Raw genomic sequence first — 20,477 nt, forward strand, 5'->3', positions numbered from 1 at the left:
ATGGATTTTACCTTGTTAAAGAAATTAGAGAATGTAGAAGTAAAACTCAAAAATCTTATAAGAAGATTGAACATCATTAAATAAAGAAACATCAAGAAATACCTCATTAACGGAGATTAAAATCTCTAGATCTAAAATTTAATTTCTTTCTTCTAAAACACCATGAAAAAAACTTATGATTGTATGATGATGAAGATTAAAGAAGAAGAAGAAGAAGATGAAACATTAAAGAAGATGAAACATTAAAGAAGATGCAGCATTAAAGAAGATGAAGATGAAATCATACCGGTAGTTCAACGGTCGGACTTCGTTTCCGACGAAACTAATTTCATGTCCGATCACCCAATTCCGGTTAAGGTAGAGAGAGAAAAAAGGAAAGAAATATTTGAGCTGGAAGAGGGACATTGATGGGATGTCTCTGAATTGGGCGGGAAATTTGGACGAAATTTGGGTCAGGATAGTGTTGTCTTATCTTTATGTAAGTGAGGGTAATAGTGTATTTTTACTTACTGGGTTTTTTTCTCATTAATATTTTGGATTGGGCCTGATTCTCTATTAACCCTCAGATTGTGGGCCTTAGAATTTCCGCCCCAAATTTGATCATTTACTATGTGAGTTATCAATATTCCAAATTTGTTATATATGACTTGGAAAAGCATAGAACCTAAGTGTTTCTAAAGTGAACAATGAAAAACAATTTGAATATTAATTCTTGTTACAATTTTAAGCTTGAATTTTGTTATATGAGATTATTTTTTTTGCTTTTTTAACTTTTTTTTTCATTTAATTTCTCATAACAGAGTAATTTGACCCACAACATCATCCTTAACCATGACTTCTCTAGAGGACTTCAGTCTTGGAACCCCATTGTCTGTAAAGGGTCTGTGGTTACAGGGGAGTCTGGTTTCCTTAAAGGAGTATCTGCAAACTCTGGATCAAATTATGTTGTTCTTAAGAACCGATACGAAACTTGGCAAGGCTTGGGACAAGATATTACAAGTAGAGTCTCACCTGGTTCTACTTACAAAGTCTCGGCTTTTGTAAGAGTCTCGAAGCTGCTTCAAGGACATGCTGAAGTCTCTGCTACACTCAGACTAGAATTTGAGAATTCATCACTTAATTACTTTTCGATTGGGAGGTAAGGAAAAAATTTCTTCCTTTCAAGTTGATCATTTCCTTGTTTTACTTAATAAATTTGAACTTAACAGAAAAGCATTAGTACTTCCGATAACGTAGTTGCGAGAATCGGATTTGGTTTTGACAGAGTTAAGGCATCGGATGAGCGGTGGGAAAATTTGACGGGCGTATTTTCTTTGAAAAGAATACCAAAGAGAGTTGTCTTCTATCTGGAAGGGCCTGCACCAGGTGTAGATTTACTCATAGGTTCTGTTGTGATATCTTCTCTCGTCATAGTAGAGCATAAGGTATTACTTCTCGTGTAACATGCTTTTTTAGACAAATGGTGGTTAAGTGTGTTCAGTGTATTCTATTCATAAACTGTAAATCTTACGAATTCTAGAACCCTTAAGGAAACGAAGGTTTACAGTTTACTACCCGTAACCCGACCAAAAACTTTGTTTCATTAAACAAATGCCTATCTGTGAGTGTTGATTCCACAGAAATATGATATATTTAGAAAATCACACTTTCAGTGAGTTATCGTTACTCAATAGCACTATAGTCGAGAGGAATGTATAGGTACATGTGAATAACCTATAGCGCAAGAGTCCTGGTATTACATTTTGAGATATTTATCTTGCATTCTGATTAAAAAAAAAGATATTTTACATTGAAATGACAAAAATATTTCAGTTCCTATGACCTTCAAAACTTAACATACAATGTTTCTTTCTGATGATTCGGGTGGAAATCATTGTTTATTTCGACACAAATAGTTAATATGAAATGGTAGAAGAACTATTATTAAGTAAATATTTTAGTGGAAGTCCAAGTTAAATTTGGATAACATCTTTAGATCTTAAGAAATGGAAAGTTGTTTTACGGGTACCTCTCTAATCTTAGAGGTGCCAACAGATTTAATGTCATTTTCAGCATGAACAAAGATCGAAAAGGACATTATTCATCTGTCAGCTTCTTTTTCCTTCGTAGACTAATGAAGCTTGGGTTGTAGGAATTTCTTGGTACCGTGTCACGACTTTCGTGATTTAGAGCTTTCTCTAATATAAGGACCTTACACGGAGGAAACACTTTTAATTCCTCCAATTATCAGTTTAAGACATTATAACAAATTGTCTTAAAAGCACCAAAGTGGCGTACCAAACCTTTTCCTCGGTACTTTTGGTGGTACTCTTATCATACCTTCGTCACATTCCAAACCTTTATCTATAAAAAGAATACCTGAACAAAAACAATTTTCTAACTATCATCTTTGTCTATATAGTTGTTTTTAGTGACCTGGCACTCAATTTGTCTATTTCAGTAGGCGAGCACTTTAACAAGGATTTCCTTGTTTTGGTCGTTCCAATTGTTAGAAATGAGTTCTCTCTCTAAGGAAATAGAGTAAAAAAAGTACTCCTTTTCACAATTTAGTATACGAGTTTGAATTGGATTTGTGGTTTTGCTTTTGTGTTATATAAGCTTGCGCCAAAATTTCTATGTAAACCAATGTTTTCTTGTGCTTCCGATTTTGCTAACAAGGAATGACTAAGTACTATTTTTTCTGTTTGTTGGAAGCAGAATAATTTGACCCACAACATCATCCTTAACCATGACTTCTCTAGAGGACTTCAGTCTTGGAACCCCATTGTTTGTAAAGGGAGTGTGCTTACAGGAGAGTCTGGTTACCTTAAAGGAGTATCTGCAAACTCCGGATCAAATTATGTTGTTCTTAAAAACCGATACGAAACCTGGCAAGGCTTGGGGCAAGATATCACAAGTAGAGTCTCACCTGGTTCTACTTACAAAGTGTCGGCTTTTGTAAGAGTCTCGAAGCTGCTTCAAGGACATGCTGAAGTCTCTGCTACACTGAGACTAGAATTTGAGAATTCATCACTTAATTACTTTTCTATTGGGAGGTAAGAAAAATTTCTTCGTTTCAAGTTGATCATTTCCTTCTTTAACTTAATAATTTGAACTTGACAGAAAAATGTAAATACTTTCGATAACATAGTTGCGCGGATCGGATTTGGTTTTAACAGAGTTAAGGCATCGGATGGGTGGTGGAAAAATTTGACAGGCACATTTTCTTTGAAAAGAATACCAAAGAGAGTTGTCTTCTATCTGGAAGGGCCTGCACCAGGTGTAGATTTACTCATAGCTTCCGTGGTGATATCTTCTCTTGTCCTAGTAGAGCGTGAGGTATTACTTCTGTTATTTAGAGCTGATAACTCCGTTATTCATCATATGATTAGTGAAGCTTGCATATCATTGTAATTGCTCGGAATTGTGTGATGACTTGTGTTATTTAGAGCTTTGTCTAATGGTTTGTGTTTTAGATAATATAAGGAATATATTTGTAGCAAACACATTTGATTCCGTCTATTATCGGTTATAGACATTATTATAAGAAAAGGTTCTTTCGTAGGACACATAATAAAACTTCAAATCTTTTCCTTTTAAAGTTAGAAAACTTGGAATCAATTCAACCAGTTAGGGAATACGAACTCCGACTTGTCAAAACTAAAAAGAATTTATGACTTGTCATATGCCCGTAAGGCACATGGTAGAATTACCGAATAGGAAATTATCTGAAAAGCTCACCACGGTTGAGTACCAATTATTTTCCATGGTACTTGTGCTGGAACCCTTATCAAACCATCTTAAAAAAAACAACTTGAAGATAAGGCATCGGCAAACTATTATCTTTGTTTATCTAGTACCTTTTCTAATTATCTAACATCCAATTTGTCTGTTTCAGTAGCCAAGCCCTTTAACGAGGATTTCTTTGTGTAAGGAGTACCACTTATTAGAAATAACTTCTCTCTGAAGAAATAGCGTTAGGATTACTCCTTTTCCCAATTAAAAATACGCGTTTGAATTAAATTTGAGGTTCCTTTTTTATATTATATAAGCTTGCTTCAAACTTTTTACGTAAATATTGCTTTTCCATGTATCCTATTTTACTAATAAAGAATAGATAAGTACAATATTTTGTGTTTGTTGAAGCAGAGGGATTTGACCCACAATATCATCCTTAACCATGACTTCTCTGACGTACTTCAATCTTGGCACCACAACAATTGTGACGGGATTGTAGTTACAGGAGAGTCGAATTACCCTGAAGGAGTATCAGCAAAGTCCGGATCAAATTACGTTGTTATAACAAAACGAAAGGAAACCTGGCAAGGCTTGGGACAAGATATCACAAGCAGAGTTTTACCTCGTTCTACTTATAAAGTCTCCGCTTTTGTAAGAGTTTCGAAGCTGCTTCAACAACATGCTGAAGTCTTTGCTACACTTAGACTTGAATTTGAGAATTCATCAATCAATTACATGTCTATTGGGAGGTAACACAAATTTCTTCGTTTGAAGTTTTTTTGAACAAATTTGAACTTAACAAAAACAAATTTATAACTTTTGACAACGTAGTTGTGAGAATTTGATTTTGTTTTAACAGAGTTAAGGCATCAAACGAGCGCTAGGAAAATTTGACAGGCACATTTTCTTTGAAAACATTACCAAAGAGAGTTGTCTTTTATCTGGAAGGTCCTGCACCAGGTGTAGATTTACTCATAGATTCTGTTGTGGTCTATTCTGCCATCACAGTAGAGCGTGAGGTATTACTTCGCAATTAATAGCATGTGAGACAATTACTTTAAGTGTGTCCAAAGTACTCTAGTTATAAACTTTAAATCTTTGGATTCCCTATTAACCCTTAAAGAAATCCAGGATTTGGTGACTTTCTACACTTCTAGTTAAAATAGGGTTACTCGATTACATAACTACTTAATAGTTGAGATCCATGTGTAGGTCCAGGTACATAATTTATAGCAAGTGTCGTGGTACTAAATTTCATAATATTTTGCTTCGACATACGGTGGGACTTTGTAATTGTTATGGTGAAAATCGCTCTTCATTTCAACAGGATTGATAACAACCGAAATTGTAAAAGAAATATCAAGATGTAAACATTTTAATGGAAGCCGATGTTAATTTTGTACAACATATTTTGATCTTAAGAAATGGAAAAAGTTGTTTGATCTTAGAGTTGCTTTCCAATTGTCAGAGATAAATTTCTCTCTAAAGAAATAAAGTCAGGAATACTCCTCCCATTTCAGAGTACGAGTTTGAATTGAATTTGAGGTTCCGTCTTTGTATTATATAAGCTTGCATCAAACTTTATGTAAATATTGCTTTCTGATGTATCCTATTTTTCAAACAAAGAATAGATAAGTACAATATTTTGTGTTTGTTGAAGCAGAGGGATTTGGCCCACAATATCATACTTAACCATGACTTCTCCGACGTACTTCAATCTTGGCACCATAACAATTGTGACGGGATTGTGGTTACTGGAGATTCGAATTACCCTGAAGGAGTATCAGCGAATTCCGGATCAAATTTCGCTGTTATAACGAAACGAAAGGAAACCTGGCAAGGCTTGGAACAAGATATCACAGGTAGAGTTTTACCTGGTTCGACTTACAAAGTCTCGGCTTTTGTAAGAGTCTCGAAGCTTCTTCGTGAACCTATTGAAGTCCTTGCTACATTAAAACTAGTTTCGGAGGATTCATCAATTAATTACTTGGCTATTGGGAGGTAACGTAATTCTCTTCGTTTTAATTTGATTGTGTCTCTTTCACTTAATAAATTTGAACTTCACAAAAAAATAAAAACTTTTGATAACATAGTTGTGAGGATCTGATTTGGTTTTCACAGAGTTAAGGCATCAAATGAGCGGTGGGAAAATTTGACGGGCACATTTTCCTTGAAAACGATACCAAAAAAAATTGTCTTCTATTTGGAAGGCCCTGCACCAGACGTAGATTTACTCATAGATTCTGTTGTGATATCTTCTCCCGTCATAGTAGAGTTCGAGGTATTCCTTCTTGATTAACATGCTCTGCAGATACTTGGTCGTTAATTCTATTTATAAACTATAGATCTTAGGATTTCCTAAATGCTTTGCGTAAACCACGTATTTGAATTAAATTAGAGGTCCCGTATTTGTATTGCATAAGCTTGCATCAAACTTTTTAAGTAAATATATGTTTTCCGATATCTCCTATTTTACTAACAAAGAATAGATAAATACAATATTTTGTGTTTGTTGAAGCAGAAGGATTTTTTGACCCACAATATCATCCTTAACCATGACTTCTCTGATGTACTTCAATCTTGGCACCACAACAATTGTGACGGGATTGTGGTTACAGGAGAGTCGAATTATCTTGAAGGAGTATCAGCAAAGTCCGGATCAAATTATGTTGTTATTATGAAACGAAAGGAAACCTGGCAAGGCCTGGAACAAGATATCACAAGTAGAGTTTCACCTGGTTCTACTTATAAAGTCTCTGCTTTTGTAAGAGTCTCGAAGCTGCTTCAAGAACATGCTGAAGTCTTTGCTACACTTAGACTCGTATTTGAGAATTCATCAATTGATTACTTGTCTATTGGGAGGTAGCACAAATTTCTTCGGTTGAAGTTGTTCATTTCCTTTTTTTTTCTTAAATAAATTTGAACTTAACAAAAACAAAATAAGAACTTTTGACAACGCAGTTGTGAGAAATTGATTTCGTTTAAAACAGAGTTAAGGCATCAAATGAGCGCTGGGAAAATTTGATAGGCACATTTTCTTTGAAAACAATACCAAAGAGAGTTGTCTTCTATTTGGAAGGTCCTGCACCAGGCGTAGATTTACTCATAGATTCTGTTGTGGTCTATTCTGCCATCATAGTAGACCGTGAGGTATTACTTCGCAATTAACATGATTTGTTATAGTTACTCAATTTCCTTACTGTTGAGTGTCATGTATAGGTTCTGGTGGGTGTAGCAGGTGCCATGGCATTAGATTTCAAGATATTTTTGTCACCTTCTAATATTTGAAAATATTTACATAGAGATGACCGAAATATTTCGGTTTCCTTATTCACCAAATGACATTCAATATACAATGCTGCTTTGTGATTATTCCGGTGGAAATCACTGTTTATCTCAACATGAGTAGATGATTAGAACCGGAATTGTAAAAGAAGTATGAAAATGTGAATATTTTACTCGAAGTCGGTACTAATTTTGGATGACATATGTTGATACTAACAAATGAAAAGAAAAATTGCTTAACGTGATTTACTTGAAGAGAAAAGAGAAAGATTAATAATTTTGTATGATTTATAAGATTGTAATCTACGCAAAATTCAATCTTACGCTCGATGTATTTAATTTGCAACTACGTGAAAATTAGGGACTTCAATTTGATGAAGTTATTTTAGATTATAATTCAGAATTACGAAGGTCTAAGTAGTTTTAGTATAATTATTACAGATTGACACCTAAATGTTGTTATTTCTATCTTAGACGGCTGCAAACATCAAGTTGTCCACTGATGGCGATGAGACTATAATTGTGAATCCTCTGTTTGAAGATGGGCTTAATAATTGGTCTGGAAGAGGCTGTAAGATTCTCGTAAATCACTCCATTGGATTTGGAGATGATAAAATAGCACCAGTGTCGGGTAATTGCTTTGCTCGAGCAACGGAAAGAACACATAGCTGGAACGGGATTCAGCAGGATATCACTGAAAGGGTGCAAAAGAAGCTCTCCTATGAGGTGACAGCAGTAGTGCGGATATGTGGGAAATATGTCACAACTGCAGTTGTACAAGCAACATTGTGGGTCCAAATGCAAAACCAACGTGAACAGTACATATGCATCGCCAAGTTAGTTCATTTCACTTTTCTGATTTTGTACTGTATCTAAATTTGCATCTTTTGAGTTTTAATTTATATCAACTTATGTTAGAAGATCTTCAACCTATCTTTATTGTTCATCGAAGGATTTCGTTTGATTCTTCTTCAAATTTTAAATGGATGTGGTTACTTTTGAAGTTTGCAGGCATCAGATAGAGACTGGGTGTAAGAAACTCCACTTGACTCTAATTTTATTTTCCAAACTTAACTCTTTTCATATTACATTTTCCTTTATATAGAGTTTATGGAGAAGAGAAAACAGAAAACTGTTTTCATAACAGAAATAACAGACAAACTAACTAATAACAGAAAACTAACTAATTCTTTATTTGTTGTGGCTGCCTTTAACAGGTGATGGAGTAATAGGACTTTAGCTTGGGCTGAGTTCACGGGCCTTTGACATGTTGACTGACTTCTCTTTACTTGACTTGACTGGTCTTTGGTGTTGACCATATAAAAGATTATAACTTGCCCTAATCTTCTCATTTCTCTTACTGCCGAACCCTAGTTCTCTCTCAGTCGAAACCCTAGTTCTCACACTGGGCGAAGTTGCAAGGAAAGTTCCTTTTGAATGCTTCCCCATCAAAAGCAGACATTTATTTAGAAGGGCCACCTATGGGCGTTGAAATTTTTGTCGATAGTTTTCTTGTGAAACGTGCTACGAAACTCCTTAGACCTCCTCCACCTAGTGAGGTTGGCATACCTCAACCTTCTAACTCTGTATTTTATTATTGGTAAAAATAAGGAGAAAAAGAAAACTTGTATACGGTTTGTCAAAATTCAATCAAGAATTTGACAGTGAAGTTGTAAGAGGCGGTTTGAGGCGGTTTGAGGCTTATGGCTATAGGCGGTTTGAGGATTGTTTGCTATAGGCGGTTTTGAGGATTGTGGCGGTTTAAATTCAATTTAAGTTTCTAAATTGCCTGGCTTATAATATATATAAATAGGGGTTGAATGCTTGTATAATATACACCAACACAAGCAACAACAACTCTTCTTTAGAGAGCTAGAGAGAGAGCAAGAGTGAGAGAAATTTTTCATAGTTTTTTAGCGGTGTTAAATTTCTCGGTCGTCGAAGATTTAGTATAGAAGGTTATTGTCTATACGGTACCATCTTGGGGCGAACTTGCGGGTTGTGTTAGTCGTCTTCATCTATCCTTCAATAAAGATTTCTTGTTCGCCCGAGGACGTAGGCTTTAAAGCCGAACCTCGTTAATTCTGTTCGCATATTTAGATTTTGACTTAACTTTTCGATTAATCTTCTAATCGGATCAATTTCTAGGATAGGTTCGATAGCTTCCGCGACTTTTAGTTCTAACAATTGGTATCAGAGCCTTGTTGAGATTGAACGAAGAAGAAGATGGGATCAAGAAGTGGTACGGTCAAAGCAGGGAAATATGAGATAGAGAAGTTCAATGGGAAAAACGATTTTTCTTATTGGCGGATGCAGATGAAGAATCTGTTAATCTCGCAGAAATTACACAAGACGTTGACGGGAAAGAAACCAGGAGATATGTCAGATGAGGATTGGGAAGAGTTAGATCTCGAAGCACGGGCTACCATTATGTTGTGTCTTGAGAGGGACGTGGCGTTCCTAGTAGATGGAGAAACAACGGCGGCGGGTGTGTGGTTAAAGCTAGAAAGCAGTTTCATGACGAAAACTTTAACGAATCGGGTCTACTTAAAATCCAAATTATTCACATGTAGAATGGAAGAGGGTTCTTCTATTCAGGAATATGTGAATAGGTTTGACAGGATTATCTCAGATTTGAAGGATATTGATGTTAAGGTTGAGGATGAGGACCAAACCCTCATATTGTTACTTTCATTACCTAAATCCTATGAGAACCTTGTTCAAACTTTGATGCTTGTTGGTGATAGTCTAAGCATTGAAGAGACGAGAAATTCGCTATTAACGGATGACCTTCGTAAGGTTGCTACTAGCAGTATGGCGTCGGGTGGAGTAGACAAGGAACAAGCACAAGGGTTGTTTGTAACGAGGGGGAGGAGTAATGAAAGGGGAAAGGGAAAGGGCGGGAAATCTAGAGGCTCTTTCAAGAAAACGTGCTTTAGTTGTGGTGAGCTTGGCCACTTTAAAGCGGCTTGTCCAAAGAGAAAGTTGAAGCAAAAGAACGAAGGCTACAAGGAGAAACAAGAGATGCAAGAGGCGGGATATGTGTCAGAAGAGACGGACGAATGTTTCTCGGTGACAGAGGTGTCTGAGAAGATCTTCGATAAGTGGATGCTTGATTCAGGGGCGTCACACCATATGCGCCCAAATAGGGAGTGGTTTACTACCTATAGGAGTATAGATGGTGGTACAGTTATACTGGGTGATGATAGTATATGTAAAACTGTGGGACTCGGAAAAATACGGATCAAGAAGCACGATGGAGTGGTGAGAACATTGACGGACGTAAGACACATACCCGATTTGCGGAAAAATCTAATTTCCCTTGGTGTTGGAGCGGAATGACTGTAAGATAATTATAGAGAATGGCTCCATAAAAGTCGTTAAGGGTTCTTTGGTGGTAATGAGAGGTACTCGTTACGGTAATTTATACAAACTTTTGGGGACAACAATTACTGGAGATGTAGCAGTAGGAATCAGGGGAAGGGATCCAACGGCTAGTACGAGGCTTTGGCATATGCGCCTTGGCCATATGTCTGAAAAGGGTCTATCTTTGATGTGCGGGAAAGGCTTGTTGAAGGACATGAAGAAGCCTCGCATGGAGTTTTGTGAGCATTGTGTGTTCGGGAAGGCACACAGCGTGACGTTCTCTTCAAGCAAGCACAGGAGCAAAGAGGTATTAGACTACGTACATACCGATGTCTGGGGACCGGCAAAGTTACCATCCAAGGGTGGTTCCAGGTATTTTGTTACATTCGTTGATGATCATTCGAGATTTGTCTGGCTTTATTTTCTGAAACATAAGAATGAGGTATTCAACACATTCCTGGTGTGGAAAGCAATGGTTGAGAACAAAACTGGTCGAAAGCTGAAGACGTTAAGATCGGATAATGGGACCGAGTACACGGATGGGGCATTCAAGGAGTTTTGTAATCAGGAAGGCATTGTGAGGCACTGGACAGTAGTAAACACACCTCAGCAGAATGGAGTCGCAGAGAGATTGAACCGTACACTACTTGAGAAGGCTAGATGTATGCGCTCCAATTCGGGATTAGGCGTAGAATGGTGGGCAGAATCTGTTGCTACAGCTTGTTATATTGTGAACAGGTCTCCACATTCTTCTTTAGATGGCGGCATACCTTACGAGGTGTGGTCAGGTGAACATGCAGATTACGGGAGACTTAAGGTTTTCGGTTGTACAGCCTATTACCATGTTAAAGGTAACAAACTTGACAATAGAGCAAAGAAGGCAATTTTCTTAGGATATGCTACAGGAGTCAAGGGTTATCGGCTATGGTGTACGGAAGACAAGAAGTTTGTAATCAGCAGAGATGTGGTGTTTGATGAGTCATCTATTGTAGCTATGGCGAAAGCTACGGTGCCTAGTTGTGGTGATGTTGGGTCTACTAAAGCTCAAGTAGTGGAAGTAGAAGCCGAAGACCAACGGGTTTCTAGGAATCATGATCAGGTGGAGCATCAGGATAATACTCAGGATGAGGAAATTGATGAACCCGATCATGAGGAGGTTCAAGGGGAAGGTACACAAGTTTTACAACAACAACAGCATGATGTTTCGGTACACACTAGGCCCAAACGGTTATATAAGCCGGTACAGAGGTTAGGGTCAGACAAACCTCTTAGGCATTATGGGCAGGCAAATCTTGTTGAATATGCACTCTCGGTGGAAGACGACGAGCCGGTCACCTTCAAACAAGCTATCACCGCGGCGGAAAGAGAGAGTTGGTTGGTTGCTATGCAAGAAGAGATGGAGTCTCTTCACAAGAACAAGACATGGGAAGTTGTCCCATTGCCCGAAGGAAAGTCTGTTATTGGTTGTAAATGGGTGTACAAGAAGAAAGAGGATTCTTCCGAAATCAAGGGTACAAGGTATAAGGCAAGACTAGTGGCCAAGGGTTATGCACAGAAAGAAGGGGTCGACTACAATGAGATTTTCTCACCGGTTGTGAAACATACTTCTATTCGGGTGCTATTGAGTATTGTTGCTCACAGTGATCTTGAGCTGCAACAACTCGATGTTAAAACCGCCTTCTTGCACGTTGATTTGGAGGAAGAAATTTATATGGCTCAACCTGAGGGATACAAGGTTGAAGGTAAAGAAAATCAAGTATGTCGTTTAAGGAAGTCTCTTTACGGATTGAAACAATCCCCTCGCCAATGGTACAAACGATTTGATTTTTTCATGCTAAAGCATGGTTTTCGCAGAAGTGACTATGATTGTTGTGTATACATCAAGAAGCTTCGCGAAGGTGACTTTATTTATCTCCTTTTGTATGTGGATGACATGCTTATTGCTTCTCGAAGCATGGTGGAGATAGATAAGTTGAAATCTCAACTCAGTCAAGAGTTTGAGATGAAAGACATGGGCGCTGCCAAGAAGATACTGGGAATGGAGATTAAGAGAGAGCGGTCAAGTAAGAAATTATACTTGAGTCAGAAAGGTTACATCGAACGCGTAGTTTCTCGATTCGGGATGCAGAATGCGAAGGCGGTGTCAACACCTTTGGCACCACACTTCAGGCTCTCGGGAAAACAATCTCCCACTACTACGGTGGAGAAGGATCATATGGATCGTGTACCGTATGCTAGTGCAGTTGGCAGTTTGATGTACGCTATGGTGTGTACTCGTCCAGATATTTCACAGGCAGTCAGTGTGGTTAGCAGGTTTATGGCAAATCCGGGGAACACACATTGGGAAGCTGTGAAGTGGGTCTTGAGGTACTTAAAGGGTACTGTTGATACGGGTTTGTGCTTTGGTGGAGACACATGTCAGGTAAGCGGGTATGTTGACTCAGATTATGCTGGCGATCTAGATAGAAGACGATCTACTACTGGTTATGTATTTAGGGTACATGATGCTCCAGTTAGTTGGCGATCGATGTTACAATCTACAGTTGCGTTATCTACTACGGAGGCCGAGTATATGGCTATGGCCGAGGGTGTTAAGGAAACATTGTGGTTGTGGGGTCTTCTGGATGATCTAGGGACTAAGCAAGAGTGCGTAGATGTATGGTGTGATAGTCAAAGTGCGATCCACTTGGCGAGGAATCAGGTTCACCATGCTCGTACTAAGCATATCGATGTCAGGTATCACTTTGTACGAGTTGTCATAAAGGAAGGTGATGTTTCTCTCATGAAGGTACACACAGATGAGAATCCCGCGGACATGTTGACTAAAGTGGTGACGTGTAGCAAGTTTCAGCATTGCCTGGAATTGCTACAAATCGGCTCATGTTAAGTTGCCCGAAAGGGCGTAATGGCGACAAGGTGATCTTTATGTGAAGGGTTGGTAGAACTACGGTAGGCTTGATCCTGTAAAAGGGTACGTAGGGAACCATGGTCATATGGTGCAGTCGGATGAAGTTACAAGAAGCAGATATATCTTACAAGGAGTATCCTGGTGTTCGTCCAAAATTTGAAGTATATCAAATTGTGTACGAGGTGGAGAAATGTAAGAGGCGGTTTGAGGCTTGAGGCGGTTTGAGGCTTATGGCTATAGGCGGTTTGAGGATTGTTTGCTATAGGCGGTTTTGAGGATTGTGGCGGTTTAAATTCAATTTAAGTTTCTAAATTGCCTGGCTTATAATATATATAAATAGGGGTTGAATGCTTATATAATATACACCAATACAACCAACAACAACTCTTCTTTAGAGAGCTAGAGAGAGAGCAAGAGTGAGAGAAATTTTTCATAGTTTTTGAGCGGTGTTAAATTTCTCGGTCGTCGAAGATTTAGTATAGAAGGTTATTGTCTATACGGTACCATCTTGGGACGAACTTGCGGGTTGTGTTAGTCGTCTTCATCTATCCTTCAATAAAGATTTCTTGTTCGCCCGAGGACGTAGGCTTTAAAGCCGAACCTCGTTAATTCTGTTCGCATATTTAGATTTTGACTTAACTTTTCGATTAATCTTCATAATCGGATCAATTTCTAGGATAGGTTCGATAGCTTCCGCGACTTTTAGTTCTAACAGAAGTGAAGCACCTTAAGTCTTACAATTTGACAAACTATTTCATATACGCAGGATGTTTTATTTGGTGAAAATATAATCGAGAATAGCAGTCTGAGTAATGGCATCAGTTCTTGGGCTCCTCTTGGGGAATGTACTTTGAATGTCTGTGTTGATTCTCCACTTGTACTTCCTCCAATGGCAAGAGATTCACTTGGGCCTGATGAACGTCTAAGCGGTCGTTATATTCTTGTCACAAATCGCACAGAAACTTGGATGGGCCCATCTCAAATAATTACACATAAAGTGAAACTTCATTCAACTTACCAAGTACTTGCTTGGGTTCGGATTGGTTCTGGCGTTACTACTCCTCAGAATATAAATGTTGCTGTTAGTGTTGATAGAGAGTGGGTGAATGGAGGTCAAATTGAAGTGAGAGATGATGAGTGGCATGAAATTAGTGGTTCTTTCAGAATTGAGAAGCAACCGGCTAAAGTTATGGTTTATATTCAAGGTCCATCTCCAGGAGTTGACTTAATGGTAGCCGGACTTCATATTTTCCCTGTTGACAGGAGGGCCAGATTTAAGCACTTAAAGACGCAGACCGACAAGGTATTCTTCTTTCCTTTATGCCCAAAGTCTTATATTTCTAAGTGAGTCTTTGTGAACTGTGATGATGACATGTTAGTATTGTAGGCGTGGACTGAGGACCTAGGAATATTTTTTATTGTGTTTAACGGCTTCAAATGAATTAGAAGCACTAATTTATTTTTCATTGAGAAAGGCAAGAATTTATTGGTAAAGCTTCAAAGGCGAAAGAGTGGTTAACGAAGAAAATTAAAATAACACACGAAAAACATAGTGAAAATAACACACAGAAAAACATAGTGATGCCCCCTGTAGGATTTGATTATTAGAGATTTAAAAGCTATTCATTAGCCAATTCTTTTTTCCACTTCTAAAAATTAGCCAAATCTTATTGGGAAACAATTAAAATCGCTGTATTGTTCAAGGTTGTCAGGGGAAAAACTCCATACGACGCGGGGGAGTCTAAAGTTATTGGGGTAGGGAGAGAATGGGGTGACACCGACATTGTGTAGATGTATATTAGTCAAGTAACAGATAAATGGTATATTAGTATAAATAGTTATTTTTTCTTCTGAAATTTTGTATCAATATATCGATTTTTTGTGCAAAAGAATAGTGCAGTTGGGGCTGCATGTTACGTCATTAATGCCTCCCAAGTGCATACAAAATCACTGTCCACTATATGTGTAGCCCATTTCTGAGAGATTAGCCCATTCCTGTTGTCATCTTCATCCAAATGCCCCATACTATTGCCTTCGAGATTAGGTCCCTAAGACTTTCCCACTGTCTTCGCTTCTTATTGATTTCGAGAAGTAGTTCCAAATTGGTTCGCGACCCTGCAATGTATGAACAAGTGGTTCACTGTTTCTTCCTTCTCCTTACATAAAATGTATTTGTTTTTCATGATGAATCCCTTGCTTTTCAGTTTCTCTGGTGTAGGTAGTTTTTGTGGACAGGCCGCCCATAGTGTGAAGCTTAATGCTTACACGTGATGGTATTGTTTTTTTCCAAATTATGCCGTCGAGTTACGGTGGTGTATTCATTGTTTCTTAGTTGAGTCGCTGCTAACAGTTCCTGGCAAATAAATCCTCATTATCATTGTTTCTAAATGCTTCTCAGTACCCCACAGCAGTAAGGTAGTCTGCAGTTCCGTGTTTCCCATCCTCCTCCCTGTTCTTCATCCTTGTCTTTGATGATCTTCCCATAGAGCTTCCTTCTCATTGCACATATCCGTAGCCACTTCGATGGAATGGCATCATTCATATAGCTGAGGTTTTTGACCCCGAGTCGAGGCTATGAAATGAAATCTTTCGACCTCTTTCTTCTCATCCCATAAGAATTCTCTCATCTTGGCCTCAAGGGGTGTTTAGCACCCCTGCTGAAACTGCAAGTAAGAAAAGATAGTTTATTGGCCAAGCTGCCATAAGTGCTTCTATCGGTGTGAGTTTACCTCCCCTTGGCGCTAAGGTGTTATATAACTTTTAAACTAGAGCAATCTTTTTCTTGTCTGAGTTCCATTTCTGATTTTAACTATCCACATTGTAACAGATACGGAAACGAGATGTCATTATGAAATTTTCTGGATCAAATAACCGTAGTTTGTCGGGCGCAGTCGTGAAAGTAAAACAAACAAAGAACAGTTTCCCCTTTGGGTCGTGTATCAGTAGATCAAACATAGACAACGAAGACTTCGTTGATTTCTTTGTAAAGAATTTCAACTGGGCTGTATTTGGGAATGAATTGAAGTGGTATTGGACCAAACCAGAACAAGGTAAGTTAAACTGGGAGGATGCTGATGAACTTCTTGACTTCTGCAAGAATCACAGTATAAATGTCAGAGGTCATTGTATATTCTCAGAAGTACACACAACTGTTCAATCTTGGGTTCGGTCTTTGAGCACAATTGATTTAATGAAAGCCGTTCAAAATCGTGTAACAAGTCTCTTAACAAGGTATAAAGGTAAATTCAAACACTACGATGTCAATAACGAGATGCTTCATGGGTTTTGGTATCAAGATATGCTAGGGAAAGAAATTCGATCTTATATGTTCAAAGCTGCAAATCAGATTGATCCTTTGGCTACCCTTTTCGTCAATGATTATCATGTCGAAGATGGATGTGATGCTAGGTCTTCTCCTGAAATGTATATTCAACATATTCTCGATTTACAAGAACAAGGTGCACCTGTCGGAGGAATCGGGATACAAGGACATATAGATTTTCCTATCGGACCCATAATCTTCTCTGCTCTTGACAAGTTGGCGACTCTTGGTCTTCCTATTTGGTTTACAGAATTGGATGTCGCTTCTCCAAATGAACATGTTAGAGCCGAAGATTTGGAAGTTATGCTCCGAGAAGCGTTTGCTCATCCGGCTGTAGAGGGAATTGTTCTTTGGGGATTTTGGGAGTTGTTTATGGGTCGAGATGATTCGCACTTGGTTGATGCCGAAGGAAGTATCAATGAAGCTGGTAAGAAGTACCTTGAACTTAAGGAGGAATGGTTATCAAATGCTCATGGACATATCAATGATGAAGGAGAGTTCAGATTTAGAGGTTTTCATGGGGATTACAGTGTTGAGATCATAACAGAGTCGAAGAAAATCTCTAAGAAGTTTTTCGTTGATAAGGATAGTTTACCACGGGTGGTAACTATAAACTTGTAAAATTATACTGTGTTCTGGTTGTTGTTTTTTGGGGAAGGCTGCTCTGCTTCGGTCATCTTAGGCTGTTAACTATTTCGGGCTTTCGTGTGAAAAGAATGAACAAATCTACCTCATATTCATGGACAATGTGTATCTGGTACGTTACATCGGTTTCTGCAAGTGTTCTCGCTTTATTGTTCTCTCTCTCTGTTTGCTTTCATCGTGTTAGACTCGCCTCGCACCCGTATAGGAGTCTGCAGCTTAAAATATAAGATGTCGCCTCCAACCTATGATGATGAGAACCAACTTGGACTACAAAGACAAGACAAGACGACCTTCCCTGTCCTAAAAATTGGACCATGGACTGAGCATGTGAATAAAACTGTTTTCTTACAAATACGGTACAGAAGATGAAAATGAAGATAAGAGAAATAACTTTTTTTTTGTTGAGAGTTCGATAAAGATTCATCCGATTCATATAATTGACATCTTTATGATTAAGGATTAACTAATCACACTAACAAACTAATTAAGTGAAATAGCTAGAGAAAGATATATATATATATATATATATATATATATATATATATATATATATATATATATATCCCAAACCTTCGAGCAAAAATAAGGCCATGGCCTGGGTGTCTAACTATCTACCATCCTTGGAGTCCATTCTAAAAGACAAACTGTCTAGCAATCTTATCTTAAGCAAGTGATGGATTGATGAGTGATGACTATAAAAATGAAGTTTGGGTGTTATTGGCGCCACCTCCACGACCGCCACCGCTGCCACCACTTAGCCTCTGACAAGATGGGCACTTAGTGAGGGTGGTTGCCGGAATCTGCATAGACATCGGTGGTGCAATTGATGATACTCTTAAACCCTTTAGTCCTTGGAGTTCTTTATGTAACCTCCTGTTTTCTTCTGTTAGAGTTTCACAACATTTCTTCAACAACTCAAAATCTAATTCTGTTTGCTTTAGCTTTGTCCTGTTAATTAACAAATAACTCATTTAATATAGTAGTTATTAACATTAGGGTTATTTCCCTAATGGCCCCCTACTTTGTGACCAGCTTCCCGCCTGGCCCCCTACTTTACGAGAAATATCCATATGACCCCCTATTACCGTTAACTTTAACTTTCCGTCACTCTCTCTCCTCCATCTCTTTTTCTCTCTCTGCCATGTCAGGCCACCTCATCTGTTAGGCCACCTCGTCACCTTCTCCGACAGAGGTCGCTGGCCGGCCGGCCAAATTTCCGGCCGGCGACCTTCAAACTAAAAAAGAAAATATATATATATATTTTTTTATCTCTCTCCTCTCTCTCTCTCTAAGAACTCCGGCGAAGGGTTCCTTCGCCGGAGTTCTTAGAGAGAGAGAGATAAAAAAATAATTTTTTTTTTTTTTTTAGTTTGAAGGTCGCCGGCCGGAAATTTGGCCGGCCGGCGACCTCTGTCGGAGAAGGTGATGAGGTGGCCTAACAGATGAGGTGGCCTAACAGATGAGGTGGCGTGACATGGCAGAGAGAGAAAAAGAGATGGAGGAGAGAGAGTGACGGAAAGTTAAAGTTAACGGTAATAGGGGGCCATATGGGTATTTCTCGTAAAATAGGGGGTCAGGCGGGAAGCTGGTTACAAAGTAGGGTGCCATTAGGGAAATAACCCTTAACATTAATGATTACTGTAATCAAATCTAATTAGTTAATTAAAACTTACCTGGCTCTCCTATTTTGAAACCAAACTTCTACTTGTCTAGGCCTTAGATTCAATTTTTTTGCTAGGGCCTGTTTTCGCTTCTGTTTATTCAAGAAAGATTTAATTTTTTTAATCAAATGGACTCAAAATTAACCTTATTCAGCCGTTCATGCATAGAAGACATATATCACAAGTCAAACAAAAACAATCACTTTAAAATCAACTCGAGTCAATTCAGATCTCGAGTCAGATTTCATATACTCTTAAAAATAAAAGAAAGAGACAAGGAGAGAGAGTTACAGGATTAAGAGTACTGTGTTCCTTAAAAGTCTCCTCCAAAAGTGCAGATTGTTCTTTTCTAAGTCTAAGTTTCTTTCTTGCACTACCATCATCATCTTCATCACTAAACACCCTTGTAGGCATAATCTTTTCTACTTCCATTTCATCATTAAACCCTACTAATTCTTTTTCTCTCTTCACAAATTTTGTAGTGTAATTAGACAAAGAATTAGATAAACCACTATTGGTAGAAGAAGAATCTAGCATACCCTTATTATTAATAGTCATACCATCCTTCTCTTCAATAACATCTGAAAACCCAAGTGTTAGTGATATGTGCTCTAAATTTGTTGATGTTGTAAATTGTTGTAGATGATGATCAAGTTTGAAGCTAGGTTTCTTATGATCCTCATTAGATTTTGATAACCCATTTTGATCAAACTTTCCTTCATAAGTAGTACTTAATCCAAGACCCAAACTTATATCACATGTATTTTCATGATAACCAAAACCCATTTTATTATGATTCATGGATCTATTGAAGATCAATATATTTAATTCTAACTCTAACTCTTAGAAAGAGAAAGATACAAGAAAGGTATAATTGATGAAGATGAAGAAAAATGTTGCAAAGCTAAAATAGAATGAATTTATGAGTTGGGAGGTGGGTGGGTATGATTATTATTAATCCAAGAGGAAGTGAATGAGTAGGAGAATAAGCAATAGTAGAAAAAGAAGAAAAAAAGAATCTCACGTGGTGAATTATAGGTTGACTCCATGAGAACCCAACTGAAGTATTGAACTTTATTACTACCTATGTTTAATTCTTTCATTTCCATACTCATTGTTAATATTGGGCATTAAGATTATTGGACTTCAATAACAATAATAAAAAAAGTTTTAAGATTTGTCTCTTGTCTCCCTTTATCTTCTCATCTTTCTACGATTTTATTCTTGATGGTCCTATCAAATAAATTTGTCCAATTTCCTTAGTCTGGTTGGTACATTAGGAGGTAGTGGTGTTTCCCTGGTTCTCTTTTCAGAGAATAGTTCTTAATCTTTCTGTTTTTAACAAAACAGAGTACACCAACTTTCATATGCCTTTCTATCTCTTAAATCAGAGAAAGAGTTATCTTCTAACAATTAAAATAACAACAGTGATTATAAAGAAGAAAAATCAAATGTAATATCCGAGTCGAGGATACCTCTGTCCTTAAGACAATTTACACCCTGTATATCAGTACCAACAGTAATAGTGTATGTCTCCCAGGATAAAACGGATTACCTATCAAAGTAAAGATGG

At 37.9% G+C, this 20,477-nt stretch overlaps 3 protein-coding genes across 3 annotated transcripts; 2 read left to right on the plus strand and 1 right to left on the minus strand.

Annotated features, from left to right (window-relative positions):
* LOC147532792 (endo-1,4-beta-xylanase 2-like) lies at positions 1–4,466 on the plus strand. The gene is made up of 6 exons (XM_086649987.1): positions 1–39; positions 801–1,138; positions 1,265–1,424; positions 2,698–3,035; positions 3,159–3,318; positions 4,217–4,466. Exons 1-6 carry the CDS (start codon positions 1–3, stop codon positions 4,280–4,282), a joined length of 1,101 nt encoding a protein of 366 aa, XP_086506113.1. The 3' UTR covers positions 4,283–4,466.
* On the plus strand, positions 4,397–17,392 carry LOC147532793 (endo-1,4-beta-xylanase 1-like). Its single transcript, XM_086649988.1, has 11 exons — positions 4,397–4,466; positions 4,615–4,736; positions 5,381–5,718; positions 5,839–5,998; positions 6,239–6,579; positions 6,708–6,867; positions 7,477–7,838; positions 8,007–8,026; positions 8,407–8,561; positions 14,043–14,579; positions 16,104–17,392. The coding sequence occupies exons 1-11, from the start codon at positions 4,397–4,399 to the stop codon at positions 17,217–17,219; spliced, it is 3,381 nt and encodes a 1,126-aa protein (XP_086506114.1). The 3' UTR covers positions 17,220–17,392.
* Positions 17,393–17,670: 278 nt separating this feature from the next.
* LOC147532794 (homeobox-leucine zipper protein HAT22-like) lies at positions 17,671–19,875 on the minus strand. The gene is made up of 3 exons (XM_086648585.1): positions 19,196–19,875; positions 18,917–18,996; positions 17,671–18,191 (listed from the first exon to the last, which is right to left on the minus strand). The coding sequence occupies exons 1-3, from the start codon at positions 19,703–19,705 to the stop codon at positions 17,936–17,938; spliced, it is 846 nt and encodes a 281-aa protein (XP_086504711.1). The 5' UTR covers positions 19,706–19,875; the 3' UTR covers positions 17,671–17,935.
* Between the last annotated feature and the right edge of the window lie 602 nt (positions 19,876–20,477).

Source organism: Eschscholzia californica, unplaced genomic scaffold, assembly GCF_041429995.1.
Source record: "Eschscholzia californica isolate CP2 unplaced genomic scaffold, dmEscCali1.0.p SCAF_6, whole genome shotgun sequence".
In the NCBI taxonomy this organism is placed as follows: Eukaryota; Viridiplantae; Streptophyta; class Magnoliopsida; order Ranunculales; family Papaveraceae; genus Eschscholzia; species Eschscholzia californica.